This window comes from Lynx rufus, unplaced genomic scaffold (assembly GCF_022079265.1).
Source record: "Lynx rufus isolate CCGP_SWC_20201006 ecotype Redwood Valley unplaced genomic scaffold, mLynRuf1.p SCAF_3, whole genome shotgun sequence".
Taxonomy (NCBI): domain Eukaryota; kingdom Metazoa; phylum Chordata; class Mammalia; order Carnivora; family Felidae; genus Lynx; species Lynx rufus.
The window spans coordinates 82399120-82419997 of record NW_025814845.1 but is presented as its reverse complement, the minus strand read 5'-3'; the positions used below and the strand labels follow the sequence as shown (position 1 = coordinate 82419997).

The 20878-nt window shown below is 37.4% G+C and overlaps 1 protein-coding gene across 3 annotated transcripts in view; it reads right to left on the bottom strand.

Moving 5' to 3' along the window:
- Window positions 1-20878, bottom strand: part of BANK1 (B cell scaffold protein with ankyrin repeats 1) — a 318965-nt gene that overhangs the window by 18264 nt on the left and 279823 nt on the right. For all 3 annotated transcript variants that reach the window (XM_047090764.1, XM_047090765.1, XM_047090766.1), the window contains exon 11: window positions 7047-7112. In XM_047090764.1, coding sequence (XP_046946720.1) covers window positions 7047-7112 — 66 coding nt within the window. The remainder of the gene's footprint in view (window positions 1-7046; window positions 7113-20878) is intronic.

Sequence of the window (20878 nt, the reverse complement as noted above, 5' to 3'; positions counted from 1 at the left end):
ATATTTTCCTAATAAACTGTGTAATCCGTTATCTCATATTTTTGTTACACAGATTCTCTGTTTTTTAAAACTGATTTTGATTTAAAAAAGTTTTTTTAATGTTTATACTTATTTTTGAGACAGAGAGAGACAGAGCATGAGTGGGGGGAGTGGCAGAGAGAGAGGGAGACACAGAATCCGAAGCAGGCTCCAGGCTCTGAGCTGTCAGCACAGAGTCTGATGCTGGGCCCAAACTGGTCAACCATGAGATCATGACCTGGGCCGAAGTTGGACGCTCAACTGACTGAGCCACCCAGGCGCCCCTGATTTTGATTCTTTTTAAATAGAAAATCTAAGTTAACATATCTTCTCAATACTTTAGGATTGTTTCTTCATCTTTATAATTAAAAAGATTTGCGAGGGTGCTTTTAAATTTCCTTATTGTTTTCTGGGTCACAGTTAACCTATATTGAGCCCCACATTCCTGTTCTATAAAGCTTTGTTTAGCTATGTCATTGACTGCATTCTGTATTCTATTTAAAACAAGCAAATCTATTATACGTGAGTTGGATCTCTCTTCTCCATTTCTTCTGATTGTTTCTAGTCTATCTATGTATTGAGAACAAACCCTTCTCCAATTATGTTCTCAACTTCAATAACTTGATTTTTATCCACCATCAGGTCTTTTTGTTGTGACCAATGTGGATTTTAACTTGCTGCTGAAATTTTAGCTTCTAAGCTTATTTTATTTTTACCATACTTCCTTTTGTCACTAGATCCCTTTTCTGCATGTCATATATTTCATATCATCCTGCCCTCTCACCTAAAATGTCTTTCATATATTTTGCTTTCGTCTTAGCCTGGCCTTCATCCCAGACTTTCTACTGCTGTTTCTTCTCTATATTTTCAATTTGTGTGTGAGTTCACACTTTTCTGAAAAATTCTTTATTGACAGGTGTCAGGTACTGAACCTGAAAGTTGAATAGTTTAGCTTAAATTTAATAAATGAAAATTCAAAATAATCCATACTTCTTTACAGTTACTACCTTAAAGCAATTTTCTACACAGTTAAAATATTTGTAAAAACTTCAGATTAAAAGAATTACAAATTGTGAGTTGAAATGTTCTGTGTGTGTGTGTGTGTGTGTGTGTGTGTGTGTGTGTATTTCCCATTATCTACGTTTTGATGGCATGGTGCTTTGTGAGAAGATATATGACAATCTTACTAATGAAACAAATCACTTACAGAAGTATAATTATCCTGAGTCTTCCATGAATAAATTATCTTGCCTTTTCCTTGGAGTGGTTTTTGAAGTTCTCATATTATTTGTTCTCTTCCTCAGTCCTTCTTGAAAGAGAACATATCTATAGAATCATGTTCACCAGGAGATTTAGTGTTTATTTATCCTTTGCTTCTATTCCTTGTGTTCACTCAGATTTTGTTCTCTGCTCTAGGTTGCAGAGGACATTGGTAACTGCAGTTCACAACTCAGGATCCCAGGGTTTAGCACATTTGTTAGGGCAGCTTTGTCACACACAGGTGAAACATAATTCCTTAGCGCTGTGTACTGATAGGTCTGTAAGCAACTAACTCCCGGCATCAACTACCATAAGAATTCTTCTTGCCCATGCCATCCTTCCATCACAGAACTTTATTTGGTGGTCTCAGGATGCAAAGTGTAACATTAAATCCCTCCTCCTCACTCTTTACTGTGGGCTATTGACACATCACCAAAAGCAGGCAAGAACTCAGCTATTATACAAGTTTTTCCAGGTCTGACTTCAACAACAACAACAAAATTTTTATGAAAATGGAAATGTAAGTTATACTGAAAAAGATAACTGAGGCCATTATTCTTTTACGGAGTACAAATGACCACATTTTGATAATCCTCTGTCTTTCCTTTTTACTATGTTCAATGCTAGCAAAAACAGCCTGATGAAAATTCCTCAGAGACCAGCATTCTCGTTTCCCCCACGTTAAGGGCAATATCACCATTTCTCCAGGTCTCCTACTTACAGAAAGTTTGGGTATTTCATACTTATCAGACTGTTTCAGCACTGGGCATTTGGAGAACACAAACAAGATGTGTTCCCTGACTATATCTTTCCCATGAGCATCACACTCCCTGAAAAGGCCAGCCAATAATGACTTTTCAGTCTGTATTGAAGAATCAGTGGGCAGACAGAGACTATACCAGGGGCTAGGCAGATAGTTACTGAGCAGAGAAGATTTAGTGCCTGAGTATTAAACACATGTGAATAGTTTTCATTATGAAAAATAAATATGCTTTCTTCCATGTTTTTATTGACATGATTCTCTTGATATACCTTTTATTTTTTCACTTTTTATAGAATTATGAGTCTACAGGGATGTGTCTCAAATATAAGAAAACATGGAAAGCATGATAATAAATGGTAACAGCAAAAGTCGTCTTGTAGCAAATGATACAGGAATATACTAGGGAGTGGTTGGAGTTTTTACCTGAAACTTGAATTTAAGCATGGTTTAAACATGGCAAAAATTAAAATTATATTGTGCAGATGATTTCTGAAATATAACACACTTAGTGGCCAAATTTGACCACAATGTGGCCTTCAGAAAAGTTTCTTTTGGTTATATTTTCTCTTTGGCATGTTGGTTTTAAGATTATTGCTCATTACTATTCTCATGTGTTCCATTTTTAGCCATGTCTAAAGTAGGACTTAGGCAACCAAATTTTAGAAGCTCCACAAATGATTCTTAGGCTCATCAAGGGTTGGGAGTCACTGAAAATAGGCAGGTGGTTAGCATGGACATGTTCCCCCTACCTCCCATCTGACCCCATCTTCCAAAGAAATGGTTTGCCTTCCCAGAGTGACAGCAATAGCACACTCTTGATGAGATTCATTATTTAACTGTGTGACTGAGGAGATCTGTGTATGTGACCCACAGTCACAGGAAGGCAGTTCAGAATGTTAGGAGTGCTAAACCTCATTAGCTGCTACGTATCATATTTGAGGTAGGACTACACTAATGATATGCGGATGATTCTGGTGAGGATAGAAAAGGCCCCTTGGCATAGTCCAAGAAAAAGATATAACAGAGGTAAAAGAAAGGGTGTAACAGATCTGGGAGATGTGAGCATCCTAGACTATTATATGATTTTTAAGGCCGGGAAAATTAACCAGATATTTCCATGTCTTTGAAGAAGCAGCCCTTACATTCCTCCAGCCCTCTTTGACTTGATCGCGTTCCCTAGTGGTCTTCTAATTACTAATACTATTTCATAGAAACTTTACTCTTTGGTAGAGGCCTAATGAATCCAAGCATTCCAGTCACTGGGAAGGAAACTTCCCCTAGTATAGATTTAATAAATTGAAAGTAAGGGTTATCAATCAGTCCTCTATGAGTGTCATTAACATGACACAGCCTTCAAAACTCTGATCAACTTCAAACCCACTGACAAAATTCAGTTCTCTGGCTTGCATGTTTTTTTTTTTAATTTTTTAAAATGTTTATTCAGTTTTGAGAGAGAGAGAGAGAGAGAGACTGCATGAGTGGGGGAGGGGCAGAGAGAGAGATAGACACAGAATCTGAAGCAGGCTCCAGGCTCTGAGCTGTTAGCACAGAGCTCAACGCAGGGCTCGAACCCACGAACTGTGAGATCATGACCTGAGCTGAAGTTGACCTAAGCTGAGCTTAAACTAATGAGCCACCCAGGTGCCTCTCTGAAAAAACCCTTGACCACTCTGAGAAGTTCAGTTTTGAGAGAGGGGGAATGTGCTAGCAGCATATTCTGTGATACCACTCTGGCATTTTTCTAATTTCAAAACCAACACAGGAATATGGATTTTAAGACTGTATTTTGATGGAAACTTTTATCTGTGATCCAAAATCCTCACCATTTTCCTTATATTTTTTCAGGATGTGAAAATTGAGTTGAAGAAATCTGTTAAGTTTCCATGGAAATGGTGCCAATTAATTTTTTCTGTTCCTCAGGAAAATTCCTTGACTTAGCAATAATGTAACTTCCTGGCAATCCCTTGGCAGTGTTGAATGTAGGGCATCTGAAACACTTATAATTTCAGAGGGAAAATAGTTGGCTCTTGTAATCCCTTTTTCTTCCAGCATATAGTGAAAGAATTAAATAATTTCTTTATCCTTCCTTAGAGAACCTGTTTAGTCCCTTTAGAAAATCTTGATTCTGACAAACATTTCAGAAAAGGGCCTTTTGTTTTTTGTTTTGTTTTGTTCTGTTTGGCGAAGCAGGTACTGCTCTTCTTATTATACCATGAAATCCCAGGATAGTTAAAGAGTAATCACTAATTCACTAACTAGCAGTTTTGATCACCTAGTATGTCCCATGGCCTGGATGGTCATAAATATCTGAAACGGTTTAGAGAAAAATGGTTGGACAGAGTAAACCCTTTGGGGTACTTAATTCTTTAATTTTAAAATCTTCCCAATTATTCTTAATTATCTCTTCTCCTACTAGATTCTGATTTCCCTGAAGACTGCAGTAATCAGGGAGGTTTTCCAACATTCTATGAGGTTTAATGTTCCTCTTCTCCTTGCAATAGAACAATATTCTTTTCTGTTCTGCAGAATTACTGATGTCCTCGGTTGGAGGGATCTAGGGAAACTGGTCTCAGGTGACTAATCTCAAATATTATCAATAAGTTGGATTTAAATATCTAGAGAGAAAAAATTCATACCAAATTTCATTAAAATTTCAGCATCCTCGCCCTAAAATCATTTAAAAAAAATCTAGTGATTGTTGACCTTGATGAAACCAATTAGGTAACAAGAGATGGGCAGAATTTGATCCAATAAAATATTTTACAATTAGGTTCTTGTTTCCTTTCACTGTCCCCTTTTTTTCTGGTACAGAAGAGACTAGTTTTCTGTTCATACAATAGAAGAATGATTGGTCTCTTTTAGGCTTCATGGACACTACAGCTTTTCCTTAGGCTGCTCTCTGGGGGAAAGCCAGAGGACAACTGGTAAGAGCAGGAATTCCAAGGATCTTTTATTATTTTTGCTATTTGTCAGCTTCCTTCATCTCTGGTGGCCTTCTTCACGTTTCCCCCTTCATTCCAACAGCGTTTAATTAAAACATGAAAATGGAATAATTTATTTAAAAATGCTTCAGGGAAATATTCTCCTAAAGAGCTCAAAGCACCCTTTCTCTTTATTCTTTCCCAAATGCTGTGAGGTATGTGGGGGAGTCCTGATAGGAATAATCTCTACTTTGTTAATCCTGCAGGAACTGTTTGATTCTCCTTGTACAATGATCTCATATGGAGTTCTGCACTTATTTCTTGAGACAGGTATAAAGGTCCAGTGGAAGGATAATGGTAACCTTAAAAAGAATAATCTTTTCCCTCATATTAGTGAATCACTAGAAATGGAAAGTGTCAAATAGAGGGGTTTTTTTGGCATATAAATTTGTTAGCAGTATATCTATGGGTTCAGGGAGGACCAGAAATTCTGCTTTATTATGTGCTGCATTCAAGCATCATGTACTTAATTGGGAGAATGATCTAAGTACAACCTTGCTGCCATTGGAAATGCCACTTGAAGTGATGGATGAAGATCTCTCATTTAAGGACACACCTTTGTTTGGAAGACAATCCATGGCTGTCTTAGAAGCAGGTCCACTGAGGTTGTGTATTTTTTTTTTAATGTTTATTAAATGTTTAAAGTTTATTAAAGTTTATTAAATTTTAATGTTTATTTATTTTTAATGTTTATTTAGTTTTGAGACATGGGGGAGAGGGGGCAGAGACAGAGGGAGCCAGAGGATCTGAAACGGGCTCTGTGTTGACAGCCCAGAGCCCAATGCGGAGCCTGAACTCATGAGCCATGAGATCATGACCTGAGCAGAGGTAACAACACACTTAACCGACTGAGCCACCCAGACAGTCCAAGGTGGTGTATTTACCAGCTTGGTGGTGTTAGAAGTTGGTGCAGTCATTGCCTAGCCATCTCTATGATGGCACAAAAGGAAACTGGCTAGGGGGGTGTTTAGTGGCTGCTGTGAGATAACCTCTTGATTTTATTTTAATGTCTCTCTCAATAATTCACTGGTAGCAATTTCAAGGCAATGCTATTTGGACTGAAGTTATTTTCAGATATTTATGACCATCCAGTCCATGGGACATACTAGCTGATCAAAACTGCTTATTACTGAATTAGTGATTACTCTTTAACTGGGATTTCATGGTATAATAAGAAAATATCTGAAAAGGTTTAGAGAAAAATGGTTGGACAGAGGGTAAAAGCATCAGCACGTGCTCACTGGTGATCAGAGCCAGCCCCCTACATCTGTCACCTTTTACATTTCTCACTTTTGAACTTTAACCAAGCCCTTATTATCGGGGGGTGGGGGGGGAGAGGATCACAATAAATAACCCACTAGAGTTTCTCTTTTCAATAGGAACCACGGATGTCAGGGTAAACCGGAGGCAGCTGCCTCTTTGTAGAGCAAGAGGAAAATTTTTCCACTGTGTGTGATGTCTCTATAGCTTCAGTATTCAGCTCTTTTCTGCATGACAAGTACGTGTTCTCCAAAATGCTGGATCAAGTACTGAAGGCAAGAGAATAGTGAGAAAAGGGCACAGTCTTTGAATGGAGTTCAGTGCAGAGTACAGACATCCCACGCTGGTTCCCTTCATTGCGGAATCAATCATCTGTCCGCCACTGCCCCCAATTTACGTTCCAGAGGCTACTCTCTCTAAAGGCCTATAAAAGCATGGTCTCCACGCATGTTAGAGGATTTGTCTTACTTGACCTTCCTAGAGCCCTGCTAACAACATCATCAACATCGCCACAAACATTCTCACAAGGCTGTTTCTTGCCTGTATAAATTACAATAATTTTCTTGTATTAATCTTATTATGGCAAAATTATATTTGGGCAAGACACTAATTTAAGAGTAAAACTCATCAGGCACACAGTTATTATTATTATTGTTTGTTTTACAATTATTTACTTCTATCCTCGGAGACTTTATTCAATATTCATAAGGCTTCTTTAGATCTTATTTAGAGATTATTAAATAAACTGAAGCTCATGTGAATACCTTGTCTCTTAGGACCGTGGAACCTGTCGCCATCAGATTGTTTTCTGGCTGTCTTTTGTTGAAACACTGTAAAAAAAAAATAGCACATAATATTTATAGAACATAAACATAAAAAAGAACACGTGGAATTCTCCAGGAAACCAGAACACGATACATCATTTTCCTTAGCAGCAATTCTTGGATTGTATTATTTTGAGTAGGAGGATTATTAAATTTACAATTTTCTCATTTGTGCAGCTTATCAGTCATTTCAGAAAGCATTTTCTTTAGGCAGAATAGTGCAATGCTGATGGAACACCTCGTTAAACTACTTAAATCAAGACATGATTCCATTTTGATATCAGGTAAAGATAAAAGGTGCGGTGTGCTAAAAATGATAAATGTTAAAATCACATGAGAAATCCCATTTGCACAGAAATTACTCATGCTGACTTTTGGTGATAAGCAAGGATAATGACTGTTTCTTCTTAAACAGATGAAAAGACTGCTGTATCTCACAGATGTAATAATAAAAAAAGACACTTTATTCTTGCATCACCTAGCTAGACCTCAGATATTAAAGCGGCTTATTCGAATTACTTCATTTTCTGAAAAGTGCTTTGTTCTCGTTTATTATTTCTCACACGAAATTCCATGAGACAAGTCAGCATTACTCACCTCATTTTGCAGAGAAAGATAAAATTGATTGTTTAATATTTATTGAGCACCCACAAAGTTCCGTATAACTCTGGCATTTGTTAGTGAAAAAGCCTATACCCTTTACAACTTGACTTTAGAAAATTGAACATCCCAGGGTTCGTTCCATTTATTTTTTATGGGGAGTCTGAATTACAGGGTCTGGGAACTGCAAGAGGACTTGGAAATTTACACCAACCTCATATGTTTAAAGATGAGGGAAGGGGAAGTTTTACTAACTCGTAAAAGGGCTAAGTAATTTTACAATAATCCCAGAACTGTTGTTAGTAGAAATGTGATTTAGAGCCTCAAGCCTTTAACTGCAATCTATTGCTTGGTTCTCCATAGCACTGCTGTCTCTTCTCTTCCATAACTATTTCCCTTTAAAGATAAAGAAGGAGCTGGAGGGAGGGGATTCAAAGGAACCTTTGAGCATTTCCAGCACACTGTGTCTCTCATTCTTATTAGCAGCTCATCAGGATTTCCTGGGACAATGGAGCTGAGGCAAGTGACAGTGGGAGTGGTCCAGCTGGACAGTGCTTGACCACTCTGGTTGGAAGATGCATCCCAGGAGTTGTTTTATATCCTTATCTTTTTTTTAAATTTTTAATGTTTATTTTTGAGAGAGAGACACACACAGAGTGCGAGTGGGGGTGGGGCACAGAGAGAGAGGGAGACACAGAATCTGAAGCAGGTTCCAGGCTCTGAGCTGTCAGCACAGAGCTGGATGCAGGGCTCGAACCCATGAACTGTGAGATCATGACATAAGCGGAAGTTGGCGCTTAACCAACTGAGCCACCCAGGTGCCCCGGTTTTAATATTCTTTAAGCCAATCTATTCTCAAGGTCATACCTACATTTAATCCACACCAAAATTCATACCACACCAAAAAGCATTTTTTAAGCATATATCGTTTGTCAGCTATTGTCAAGAAAAAGACTATTTGGCTCTACTATCCTCTTTCAAAGAGGAAAAGCAAATATATTTTCAAAGCATGATGTGTTTAAGAAAAATTATACACATATAATAACATTTCTGGTTGAAAACCAATTTTCTGCCTTGTTAGGATTTGGAAAACATGCTAAGTATAACTTAATGGCAAGTTCTGGGTTTGTGGTTTATATTTTTCCTTAAATATAATGATGGATATATGGTGTGTGAATATATTTTAGGATATTAGAAAGATTTTTACAAGTGATGCTTGATTTTTTTCCCATTGGCTAGTTCTAAAAAGTCTTGCAAAAATGAAACACTTTTGAAATTTTAATAACAGGCAGAGTCTTTGTGATTTTTTTAGCCAATATTGTGAAGATAACTAAAACTGTCTAAGACAAAGGAGCTGTAGTATGGCATCATTAATATGGAAAATAATCTGAATCCAAGGATAAGTTCAGACAACAAATTCTTCAAATAAAAAGTACATTAATTGATCAGTTTTAACAATTCTGCTGAATTTTAGAGCTACAGAGTACTTGGACATGGAATTCGTTTTTCCAGAGTTTTGGCATTAATTGTTACATCCTCTATGTTGTTCTGCTGACAACAGATGCCTGGCATTTGTGAACTATCATAAACGTTACACTCTCCCTGAGTTTCTAGTCTAAGAATTATAAAGAGCATATTTATTTATTGTTGAGATTTCACCAGGGCTTACAGTTGGGAGAGCCAGGGATCTGAGGGAAGATTGGAAGGGGAGTAGGGTGTCTGAGCAGGATGGTTATCAAAGTGCTGATAACAGAACTTTTTAAAAGCAGGGTATATGTCACACCCCACAGTACAAAGGCTCTTTCTACCTGGATAATCTCCTTTGCAATTCCCTTTTAAGTCACCTCCAGCTGCACCCATTTCAACTGGTCCCTTCCTACCACCTACAGACAAGCCTCAGTTCCTTACAGAGACTCACTTAGCAATTAGCACTTTGCCAAACACACCATTTTCTCATTGCTGTGGAAGATAGGAGGTGTTTTTGAATATGAGGTCATCTTGGAAAAAGGCCTACATTAACTCGTTTCTTGAAGAGAGAGCTAGTCCGTCAAAACGATCACTGACTCAAACATGCATCACAAGGAAACATACTCTGTTAGTTTAAGGACAAGAATTCGTGAACCTTTCTTTTTTTACAGTTAATATTAGCTAAAACATTCTAAATTTACCAGTAAAGCCTTTGTTCTAAAAAGCTTTACACGTTTTTTGTTTACCATGTTCACTCACGCAAACCTTTATTTATAAGAGGTAAATACACAATCCGTGGTATCGTGAGAATTGAACATTGGGTCATGGGTCACTCAGCGTTCTATATGAAAGTACATATTTTTGTACAAGATTTGTGGTGAATAACACGAGAGTCTGTCGTAAATATACAGAAACTGAAAAACAAAAAACAAAAACAACATCCCGTATGCCAGAATGTTAACCAATTTGACACAGTGAAAGGGGCATAGTTTTGTCTTAATGCTAATAATATGTGTGACATGGGGAAATGGCTTTCTCCTCCTGAGCCTTTATTTCATTGCTGATAAAGGCAGAGTTCAGACAGATGATCTCTGATGTCTCACTCAACTCTGACATTCTAAGATGCTACCAATTCTTCTTTCCCAAATCATTCTAGGCCCATTCGTCCTGAATAAATTCTTAAGTATGAATTTAAATAGGAGGCTCTGTTTTGAGGAAGAGATTATGTGTCTCAAGGGCTTAGAGTAATAGAAAACCTAGACAGTTAAATCACAGACCAAGGCTATTTTTTAAATAATATATGGAGGTGATCCTGTCCTTATGTGTTTGAATGCTTAGAGGGTACATTTTTTTTTACCATATCTTACTGCATCAATGTTCAAAAAAATGCTATTAAGGCAATTATGACATACATCAACTTTGATGACTCTACTCCAGTGAAATCTTATTTTTCTTTCCTACCTAAAATTGGAACTTGAGAAGAAAGGAAAATGACTACATTATTAGTAGTTGTCACCACCTTTAAACATTAAAAAAAGTTCATAGAGAAAGAAAAACAATTTTTGAGGTTCAAAATAATCTCAAACAATGCAAATGTCCCAAATACCACCTCCATTTATTTTAAATATTGGAGGAACAACTTCTATAAAATTTTCTCAAGAATAGAAATGACACTAAATGGAGAAAATTAGCATAGTATTAAATATTCAAAACATTAAGCAAAGTAGAACTATCAGAAGAACAGAGGAGGAGGAGAAGGTGAAATATAACGAATTCATTGGCACTATTTGTCTTCCCAGGTTGCTTCTGTAAGAACATTCTTCATGTCAACTTCATTTGTGGCCTGTTTCAAACAAAGGGACCCTTCCAAAGCCACTCTCCTAAAACATCTGACAAAACTTATTTGGAATTACTTTGTAAGTGGCTAAGGTAATGCAAAGTCTGTGCAATAGCCAAACGCGTTCATAAAGATGTGACTTACGAACAACAAACCCCTTGATATTCCATGCCTGTTAGTGCAACATAAAATGTTTAGAGCTATCACTGAAGATTATTCCTGAAACTAGAGACTTGATATAAAAAAATATGCAGACTTGTATTGTGCTCTGGGTTCTCAGGGAATGTCACTACACAGGTAGCAGCAGTGTGTTTATTATTCATTCAACAACGTTTCAACAGGTTGCTACTGTGTAATCAACTACAGTGCTAGGTCCTGAAGATGCAAAGGCAAATAAGATCCAGTCATAGTTTCTATACTGTCCTCCATTTTGATGTATTCATTTAAGCAAAGGTCAAAGGTGTCATCAGTACCTACTGAGGAGAGGGGATAGAAATGAGAATCAAGGAGGTCAGTGAGGGTGGTCATTTGACCCCCTTAGCCTTACTCTTCCCACCTTGTTACCTCAACTTTACACCCTGGGAAAGTTAATCACAAAAAGGTAGAATGACTATAAACAACCCCCTTGTCTAACCAGCAAAAACAAGTTAGCAGAACGTTCTAATCCAATAAGTAGTCACGTTGGCTAATCAAACTGAAGCTCAGACGAGAGATATAGCTTCTTTGCAAATTGATCAAGATGGATTGAGCACTCCAATTGGCTTAAAACCACCATTTCATTCAGCTAGCAATAGCTACAGGTTATTAATTTGAACAAATTTATCAAACACAGGTCACTACATTTGACTAGGCACATTAGGGTGGGAATGGCTACAGAGAGTCACATCAGCCACATACTATGAAGGTCTTCCACACAAAAGCAGTTTATGGCCTGGGAGATGTATATAGTCAGGAGTTGTGACCTGTTTTAACAGGAGAATCTGCAAATGGTCAACCAGCACACAGGAGGTCACTGAGGTCAACCAGCACACAGGAGGCTTACTTCTGAGATTGGTAGAGAAGGAAAGTTGGAAATCACATAACTATCAGATGGAAGATGGCATAAATATTCTAATTCAATGGCAATATCAATTTTCTCCTAAGGAGAAAGCATGAATTGTCTTTCCAATTTGTAATGGAAACTAAGTCTAATAGGCATGTTCCCATAAAAATCTTCTCCCAAACTAGGAAATATTACTATAAATTATTTTTTTTCTATTTCTAAGGAATTTAATTTTTACTAGAGTTGAAGGCAAACTGTTTTTATTTGCATATTTATTCCTTTTGATGCAAATCAGATAATTTCTATTCTAGAAATGTTTCTTATCCAGGAAGTTGAGACATTCAGAGGAAGAGAGAGCAGTTGGTTTGTGGAATTCTGTGTAATTAGAGCTTGAGGCCATTGCAATGAGTTTATTAGCAAGATCTCCAACCCACCACCGAGCAAGCAGATCCTTCTTCCTCCTGTTACCAGGCTGCTTGCATAGCACTAATCTGGGGGTTTGTCTCCTCCCATATGATTTCATTTGGGTTCACTGCCTAATTTTTTTTTTGACCATTTGTATTCAATAATGATACAAGTGAAGACATTACTCTAGTAACATCCTTAGTAATTTATCTTTGTTTTGCAGAGAAGTGCTTTGGGTTGTTGAGAAGCCACTGTAATACTTTAGAAATTATGATGAGTTCACCTTTTGGTTCAAGCTTGGTGATTGCCAGAAATAACTTCTCTGGCCTCTCTTTTTATACCTATATGAGGAAATGTTGCTATCTTAGGAGGTAACCAATAGGATCTGGTCACACTCACTTTGAACAGGCATTAAATGCTAATTCCGCTCTTAAGACTCAGACTAGAGAAATGCAGACTGAAAATTCTAAGAGGATGGGGCTGTCCCATTTGTGCAATGTGGTGTTCATTATGGATAGTTAATAAATAACTTGGAAAAGTCATGCAAGATGAGATATTGGCATATGAAACCCAAGGTAAAAAGCCAAAGGTATATTCTCAGTTTTTAACAGTCTCTTATGCTTTGGCTCTCTCCCACTCTAACGTCCTTTTTTTTTTTTTTTTTTTTTTTTTTACCTTCCCCTCCCCCATGGGTATTGAGGAGGGCACCTTTTGGGATGAGCACTGGGTGTTGTATGGAAACCAATTTGTCAATAAACTTCATATAAAAAAAAAAGAAAAAAGAAAAAAGAAAAAAAAATAAATAAACGTTAAAAAAAAATTAAAAAAAAAAAAAGAAAAAAAAAAAAAAAGCCAAAGGTATATCACCTGCAAAGAGCTGACCCTGTCTCACCTCTGTGTCTACAGAATACCCTTCATCACAGCGATTACCATTTTTGCATCCTACTTTGTGCTGGCTACTATACATGTGTCGTTTCAATTCCCATGAAAACTCTATGAAGGAGGTTTTAGCATTCTTTTTTTTTTTTTTTCACCAAATGAAACAAGGTGATGTAACTTGCACAAAGTCACACAGCTTTTAAGTGGCTAAGTCCTGATTCTACTTCTGTTTCATCTAGTTTCACAATCTTCATGAATTTCACTCTACCATGCTTCTGGTCCCTCAGAGGATGCTCTTCTCAGTGTGCCAATTTTCTCATTTTTTCTCCACCTACTACACATTTAGAGGGAAAAAGATGCACACACTCAAAATGCTGATGAAAAATATTGTGCATTTATGAAATCTAAAGTAAGAAAAAAAGACAATTTGTGTGGATAGCTATTCGGCATCTATGATTTTATGTTCAAACGGCCCTTCCCTGAAGTATTCCGATGTTTACTTTGTCTCAACAATGGAAACAATCCATTACATGGTTTCTCAACCTTGGCACCGTGGACATTTTGGACTAATTCTTTGTGATGGGGCCTTTCCTGTGTTCTATAAGTATTAGGTATAGTGGCATCTCTGGCCTTTACCCACTAGTCATTAGTACTGTCCCAGGGGTGACAACTGAAAATGTACCTAAACACTGCCAAATGTCTTCTGGGAGGCAAATCGCCACCAGTTACAAACTACTCTTCTAGGTCAATTAAACTTCTTACTAAAGAGATATTTAACAGAGTCTCTATAAGCATCAAAAGTAAGGGGAAAAAGGCCAGATTTCATCCTGCTGTTGAATGAAAATCTAAGTGCTTGACAATATTTGCATTTTTTTTCACATGTAATATAAACCTTTTCATGTCAATTCACACCGTAGTTGATTTCTGCCTCTTTCTCCATTCACTAACATACAGGAATTGAATTTCTGAAGAGGAGGCTGGAAGAGCGCCTCATTATTATGCCAACACTCTTAGATGTTTAGCAAAGCCCTTCTTAGGTTTCATTCAATGTTTCTGTGATGCGTCACTGTGAGAAGGATGGAAAGAACAAATCAAAACACCTGGGTTACACAGGCAGGCTCAATTCCCTCTGAAGGACAGTGTGAGCACAGGTTTGAACAACTGTTCCTTTGCAGAGCTCTATCAGCACCCTGTCAAGGAAAGGGGAGAGGCAGAGAATCACAGGGGCATACAGGGGCACTGGGCTTACAAACAGAATGATAAATATGTCCCCACAGAGTGCCTGTGATATACATATGAAGTCCTGGAGCTAAATGGCTTGGACAAGGTCACCAAGCCAGTGAGTAGGATCCAAGGCACTTTACGTAAGGCCTACTTTAATCCACTTGACCACATTTCTTCACTGATGAGAACAGAGACCATTCTGTTCTCTCACATACACAATGAATGATATGGATTAATTTTCCTAAGAGAGTCTACAAGGTCTTTTTTTCTGTTTGCATTTCAATTACATTGTATGTGATCAATTTCAAGTACAAATGAATTGCAAGTGGAAAATTTCTGAGAGCAACTGAGTTGCACTTGACATTTTGGGGTCCCAGTAGCTGAGTAGCTCTCAAAAAGGTCATATACAACTTTGTTGCTCTGCAAAATGCCAAGGGCAACTCAGTGGCAATTGAAAACTGAAAGGGAAATTACATTCTACCCCAAATCAGCAGCATAGACTCTGAAGAAGGATCTTGGTTCTATGAACTGTGTGATGGGAAAATGGGAAATTGTCCATTGATGTTGAAAAATTTTCCCCAAAAGGCAGTCATCTCTTTGCATGATTTATAGATATAGTTTTACTACCAATCTATATACACTATGCACAGCGTTCATTTTATTTCCTTGATTAGTCTTAAATCAAGAATTCTGTCATTAAGGAGGACTGTGAATCCATATTAATTCCTCCATATTCTCGAAGCTTAATGAACCTGATCCTCTGCCATATTATGTGGAGAAAAAGATGGAGAGAATGCAGATCTGAGCACACAGATTTCAAAAACTTCTCATTTAAGAAAAATGAGTTAGTCTTTTTGTGGTTGTTCACACAAAGTAGGTTTAGTATAACAGTCATGGAATGGAAAAAATCAGAAACATATCTCTTAATAAAATGAACCACGGGTTCGGTTTTGCATTAATAAGTTACATTTCCAGGGGCAGGAGACGGTGGTGATGGTTGAAATAGAGCTTCTCTCTGACACGTTATGCTGTGTGAAGCGGTTAGAATGCTTAGTTCTAAATAGGAGAACTTCACAGCCGTAGTATTTCAAACATAGGATGGTTCAACTGTCAAGACAAATATAGTATGATTTCATTCATATGTGGAATCTAAAAAAAAATGAATAAACAAACAAACAAAAAGCAGAATCAGACCTATAAACACAGAGAACAAACTGATGGTTGCCAGAGGGAGGAGGTGTGTGGGGAGGGGCAAAATGGGTGAAGGGGAGAGGGAGACACCAGCTTCCAGTTATGGATGAATAAGTCATGGGGACGAAAGACACAGCATGGGGAATACGGTCAATGGTATTGTAATAGCACTGCATCGTGACAAATGGTGAACACAACATAATGTATAAAGAAGCTGAATCACTATGTTGTACACCTGAAACTAACATAGCCTTGAGTGTCCACTACACTAAAGCAAACAAAACAAAACAAAAACAAACCATAAGATGGTTTAAAACAAGAGAAATTCTGGAATTAGTAGATTGATATATTATGCTGACCATCCTCCAGAGTGTTAATAAAGTGTCCTAATGAACCACACTGATGTGGTTTTGGTCACTTTTATCATTTATTCATCTTTGTTTTTATTCAATTAATATTCATCAATTATTCATAGTTTCTACTATGAATTCAGCACTAAGCTTGGCACCAAAGATACAAGGATGGGCAAAACCAGAAAAGATTGGTCTTTCTTCATGGATCTTATGGGTCAGAAGGAGGAAATAAATATTAACAAATAATCCAGAAATAAATCGATCAGTAAAGGAAATTTGTGGTGTCCTGTGAACAGGCATGGGGACCAGGCTGATTTGGGTCCAAATCCTACATCTTCTTCTTCCTAATTTTATTATCATGGGCAAGACACTGGAACTCACCAAACATCAGTTTCGTCATCTATAAAATGAGGCTATTAATGCCAACCATGTAGGATTGTCCCGTGAATTAGAAATTATCATGAAGGTTGTCTAATAATAATTGTTACAATGAGTAGACTGAGCCAATTTATCCCTTTAGAGGACAGGATAACTCCCCTCAGCCCCCCTTCTCTGTCTCTAATAGATTTCTTACCCTCTGATTCTACCAGAATCCAGGAAGCACACACTTTTCCTATAATTTAAAGTTAGTTTATCAAAGTCATTGTCTGCCCAGAAAGAAACTGAGGGAAGACAAAGTAGAATTGCTTTTAATTATGATCTATTGAGTGTATGTCACATACCAAATATTGTGTTGGGTAATTATTGTTAATTTTATCTCCCTTAAAGATTACAACAATCTTTGAGGTAGATATTATTTTTACCCCAAACTTACAATGAGGAAATTGAATCTCAGATATATGACATTATTTGTTTAGATAATATCGGCTGAATCTCAATACTTTCTGCAAAGGTGTAATGGGGAAACTCAGTTTTCCTCCTGTGTCTTTTATGTGTGTCTTCTTTTCTTTCACACTTCTGCCACACTCATAACACTCAACTTCATTTATGGTCACCAAACATGTGGAGTTTTTCCCCCATCAAGGAATTTATGACACCAGTTGAGTGTCCTACAATTTAACTCAATTCTGATACTATCCACCTGGTGATAGTGTCAGATCTCACAGTATGAGGGCTCAGTTCCACAAGACTGCTTCTACTCTACTTCAGATGCCAATCATTAGTAGTAGATTCCTAGGTTATCCATAGCTTCTGTCTAATTTGGCTACAAATTGGAGATTCCCATGATTCCCTCTTCAGGTTCAATTAATTTGTTAGGGTGGCTCACAGACTTCATAAAAACATTTACTTACATTTTCCAATATATTAAAGGATATGATAAAGGGTACAGGTGAATAGCTAGATGAAAAAATCCATAGGGAAAAGTCTGGGAGGGTCCCAAGTATAGGAGCTTCTGTTCCCATCAAGTAGGGATGTATCACCCTTCCTGTGTGGATTTGTTTGCCAACATGGAGTCTCTGGGAATCTCCTACTAGTAGGATTTTATGGAGACTTCCTCACATAGGCACAATTGATCAAGAAGTCGATTTTCAGCCCTTCGCCCTTCTCCAGAAAATGGGGGACTGGGGCTGAAGATTCCTTGCTGCTAATCATGACTTGGTGTATTTAATGCCTAGCCCTCATCCAGGAGCCCATTCAGGGTTTCCTCTGTAGAGCAAAAAACACTCCTGCCATCCAGGAAATAACTTGAGGAAATTACAAGGTTTCAGGAGTCCTGTGCCAGGAATTGGAGGGTGGACATAAACATACATATTTTCTATTATCTCACAAAAGCCAACATAATTTTACTGTATCTCTCTGGTTTATCTGCCTAGTTTCCTTGCTAGTACTTTCTTGAATTTCTGAAATAGTAAGTTGGGATTGTGCATCCTGAATTCTTCTTCCATCTCCTATTCTACACCCTTCTCTTTGGCTATGTTAACACACTCTGTATGTGCCAACATTCTGCTACTACTTCTGTGCTCTGGCAAGAATTGGGGTAAATTAATGTTCTTCTAATTGAATGGGTGGCTTTCTGAGAAATGATGGCAATTTTATTTAATAGAGCTGCCTGAGCTATGGAAAAAAAAAAGCAAAGATGTGATTAAAGACTCTTACCCTGTGAAATGCAAAGAACATCAAGAAAGAATTAGCTGATGAGGCAATGTTTTCCTAACGTGGGAACAGAATGATCAACAATCAATAGCATAAAAGGAAGAGGCAAGCAAGTGTGTCTCAGTGAAAAAGGAAAGGAAGAAATAATGGAAAGGAACTGTGGTGATCTCATTTACAGTTCATATTTTGCTACTGATTTGGGATATGGGGTAAAAACCATATATGCTTTTATATACTTAAGTGCAAAAAAATATGAAAACCAAAACCCCACATATTGTAAGCCTGGTACCTGTCTTCATAAAACTCAAATAGAGTGACAACAAACCACATTGTATAATTGAAGTAGAGAGATTTCTTATAAAGATTGAAGGGTGTCAAACTTGCAATAGGTGAGATAAATAGTTTCAAAAATTTCTTAGAAACTCAAGATGTCTAAGATTCTTTAAAGTTTCTGTGTGTGTGTGTGTGTGGGTATGTGTGTGTGTGTATGACAAATTGTACCATTGTCTTGTAGGGAATTAATTAATACACAAAGATTTTATCATCTGGTACTCAATACATCTTTATGTAATTAATGAATAAATGAACCAGGAGAAAAATCATCTCAGTTCTCTTATTTAATGTGGGATAAACTAAAGGTTTAAGCAATCATAGCTCCAAAGTCCTTCTCCAATGAACTGAGGCAATCATCCATGATGGAAGGTTTATTCTTTGGAGAAACCGAACAAAAGTAGTTCTGGCCATGGACACGAGGCACAGTGGGTCACAAGAGTTACACACTGGGCTGAACACAGGGAGAACAAGTTGAATTATGCATTATAAATAGTGAAATTTCCCAGTTTCCTTCCCACACTTCATCTCAGACTTCTGGCAACCAGACATATAAAGTAGGTTGGAGTTTTGGACTTTATTCTAGGAAAACTGAAAAGGATAGAAAAAATAGATCTATATAAACTAACATTGTGGGGTAGGTAATTCAATGAAAAAGTTGTTTATCTCCCCTTCTAATGCAGTCCACAAATTAATAAGTAGAGTTTCCATTTAGGTTTTTGGAGCTTCATAAAAGCACAGTTAAGATATTTGATGGATGTATCAAGCATTCCAGATAGCACAAAAAGCAAACAAAGGTAATAGAGATAATATGAAAACTACAGAACAATTAAAATCACAAAAATTTTAAAAATCAAATCAGAACAAAATAAAAGAAAACAATAACAAAGGTATTGAATTCCACTGCCCTCACCACTTCCAAAGAAAGAGAAAATAAATATACAAAAATAACAAATTGAGAACAAGAAATGCATGTTCATACGAGGTACTGATACACAGAGGTCATCTCTCAGACACTATGGAGTTGTGCAGTACACCCAACCAAACAGAAAATGAGAATATGACAGCCAAGAAAAGAATGGGAAGATAAAATGCAAAAAGTAGAACATCGCAACATGGGAGTCTCTACCTGTGGTCCTGAGAACACCCCAAGGAATGGGATATAGAAGACGATGTACCTCTTCAGAAACTTCTAGAATAAAACTAAATTCTTGTGTTGACCTGTATCTATTTTCTTTCTTTAAAAAAATATTTAGTGGTGGGGCACCTGGGAGGCTCAGTCAGTTGGGCATCCGACTTCGGCTCAGGTCATGATCTCACAGCTTGTGAGTTCACAGCTCAGAGCCTGGAGCCTGCTTCAGATTCTGTGTCTCCCTCTCTCTCTGCCCCTCCCCCACTCGTGCTCTGTCTCTCTCTCCCCTTCAAAAAAAAAATAAACATTAAAAAAAATTTTTTTTTAAATTTTTATTGGGAGGTAGTGTCCTTGTCTAAGGCCTAGTAATATTCTAGAGATCACTATATTCGACAATCTAAGAATTTCTAATTGCACCTACTCCCTGACATAATAATTTAGATGATTGTTCCAGCTGACATTTTATTTTAGCTGACACATTTATTAATTTGTTATTTTCTAATTTGTAATAGTTTCTTGAACATTGTCAGCAGATCACTGTTGAGTAAGTACATTGTACACTCGTAATTAACTTTACACGTACTTGATAAATTTTCTTATACAAATTATATATTTCCCAATACATAATGCATAAGCAATGGAGTGGTTTTTTTGGAACATATTAAGCATAGATGAGTAACTTGTGCTTCTTTTCTGTAGGTTTGCGGTATATATATATTTATTTTTTTTTTTAATTTTTTTTCAACGTTTATTTATTTTTGGGACAGAGAGAGACAGAGCATGAACGGGGGAGGGGCAGAGAGAGAGGGAGACACAGAATCGGAAACAGGCTCCAGGCTTGAGCCATCAGCCCAGAGCCTGACGCGGGGCTCGAACTCCCGGACCGCGAGATCGTGACCTGGCTGAAATCGGACGCTTAACCGACTGCGCCACCCAGGCGCCCCTGCGGTATATATTTAAATGTTCTGTTGGAGTACTTGGTTCGAATTGTTTGAATATATAATCTATTGCTTCTCAGCTTTAGTTATCCCTCAAACATTTTGTTTGTGTTCCATTCTGTTCAAAAATCTGTAATAAAGTGTCACATTGTACTCTAGGTATGTATTTGCATATCTGCCACTTAGGGACTCTTCAAGGATGAAGAAATTGTTTTATGCCATTTTCTCAGTCCCTAGGATGGTATTTTAGCCCAAAAAGGCACTCCAATCCATGTGCATA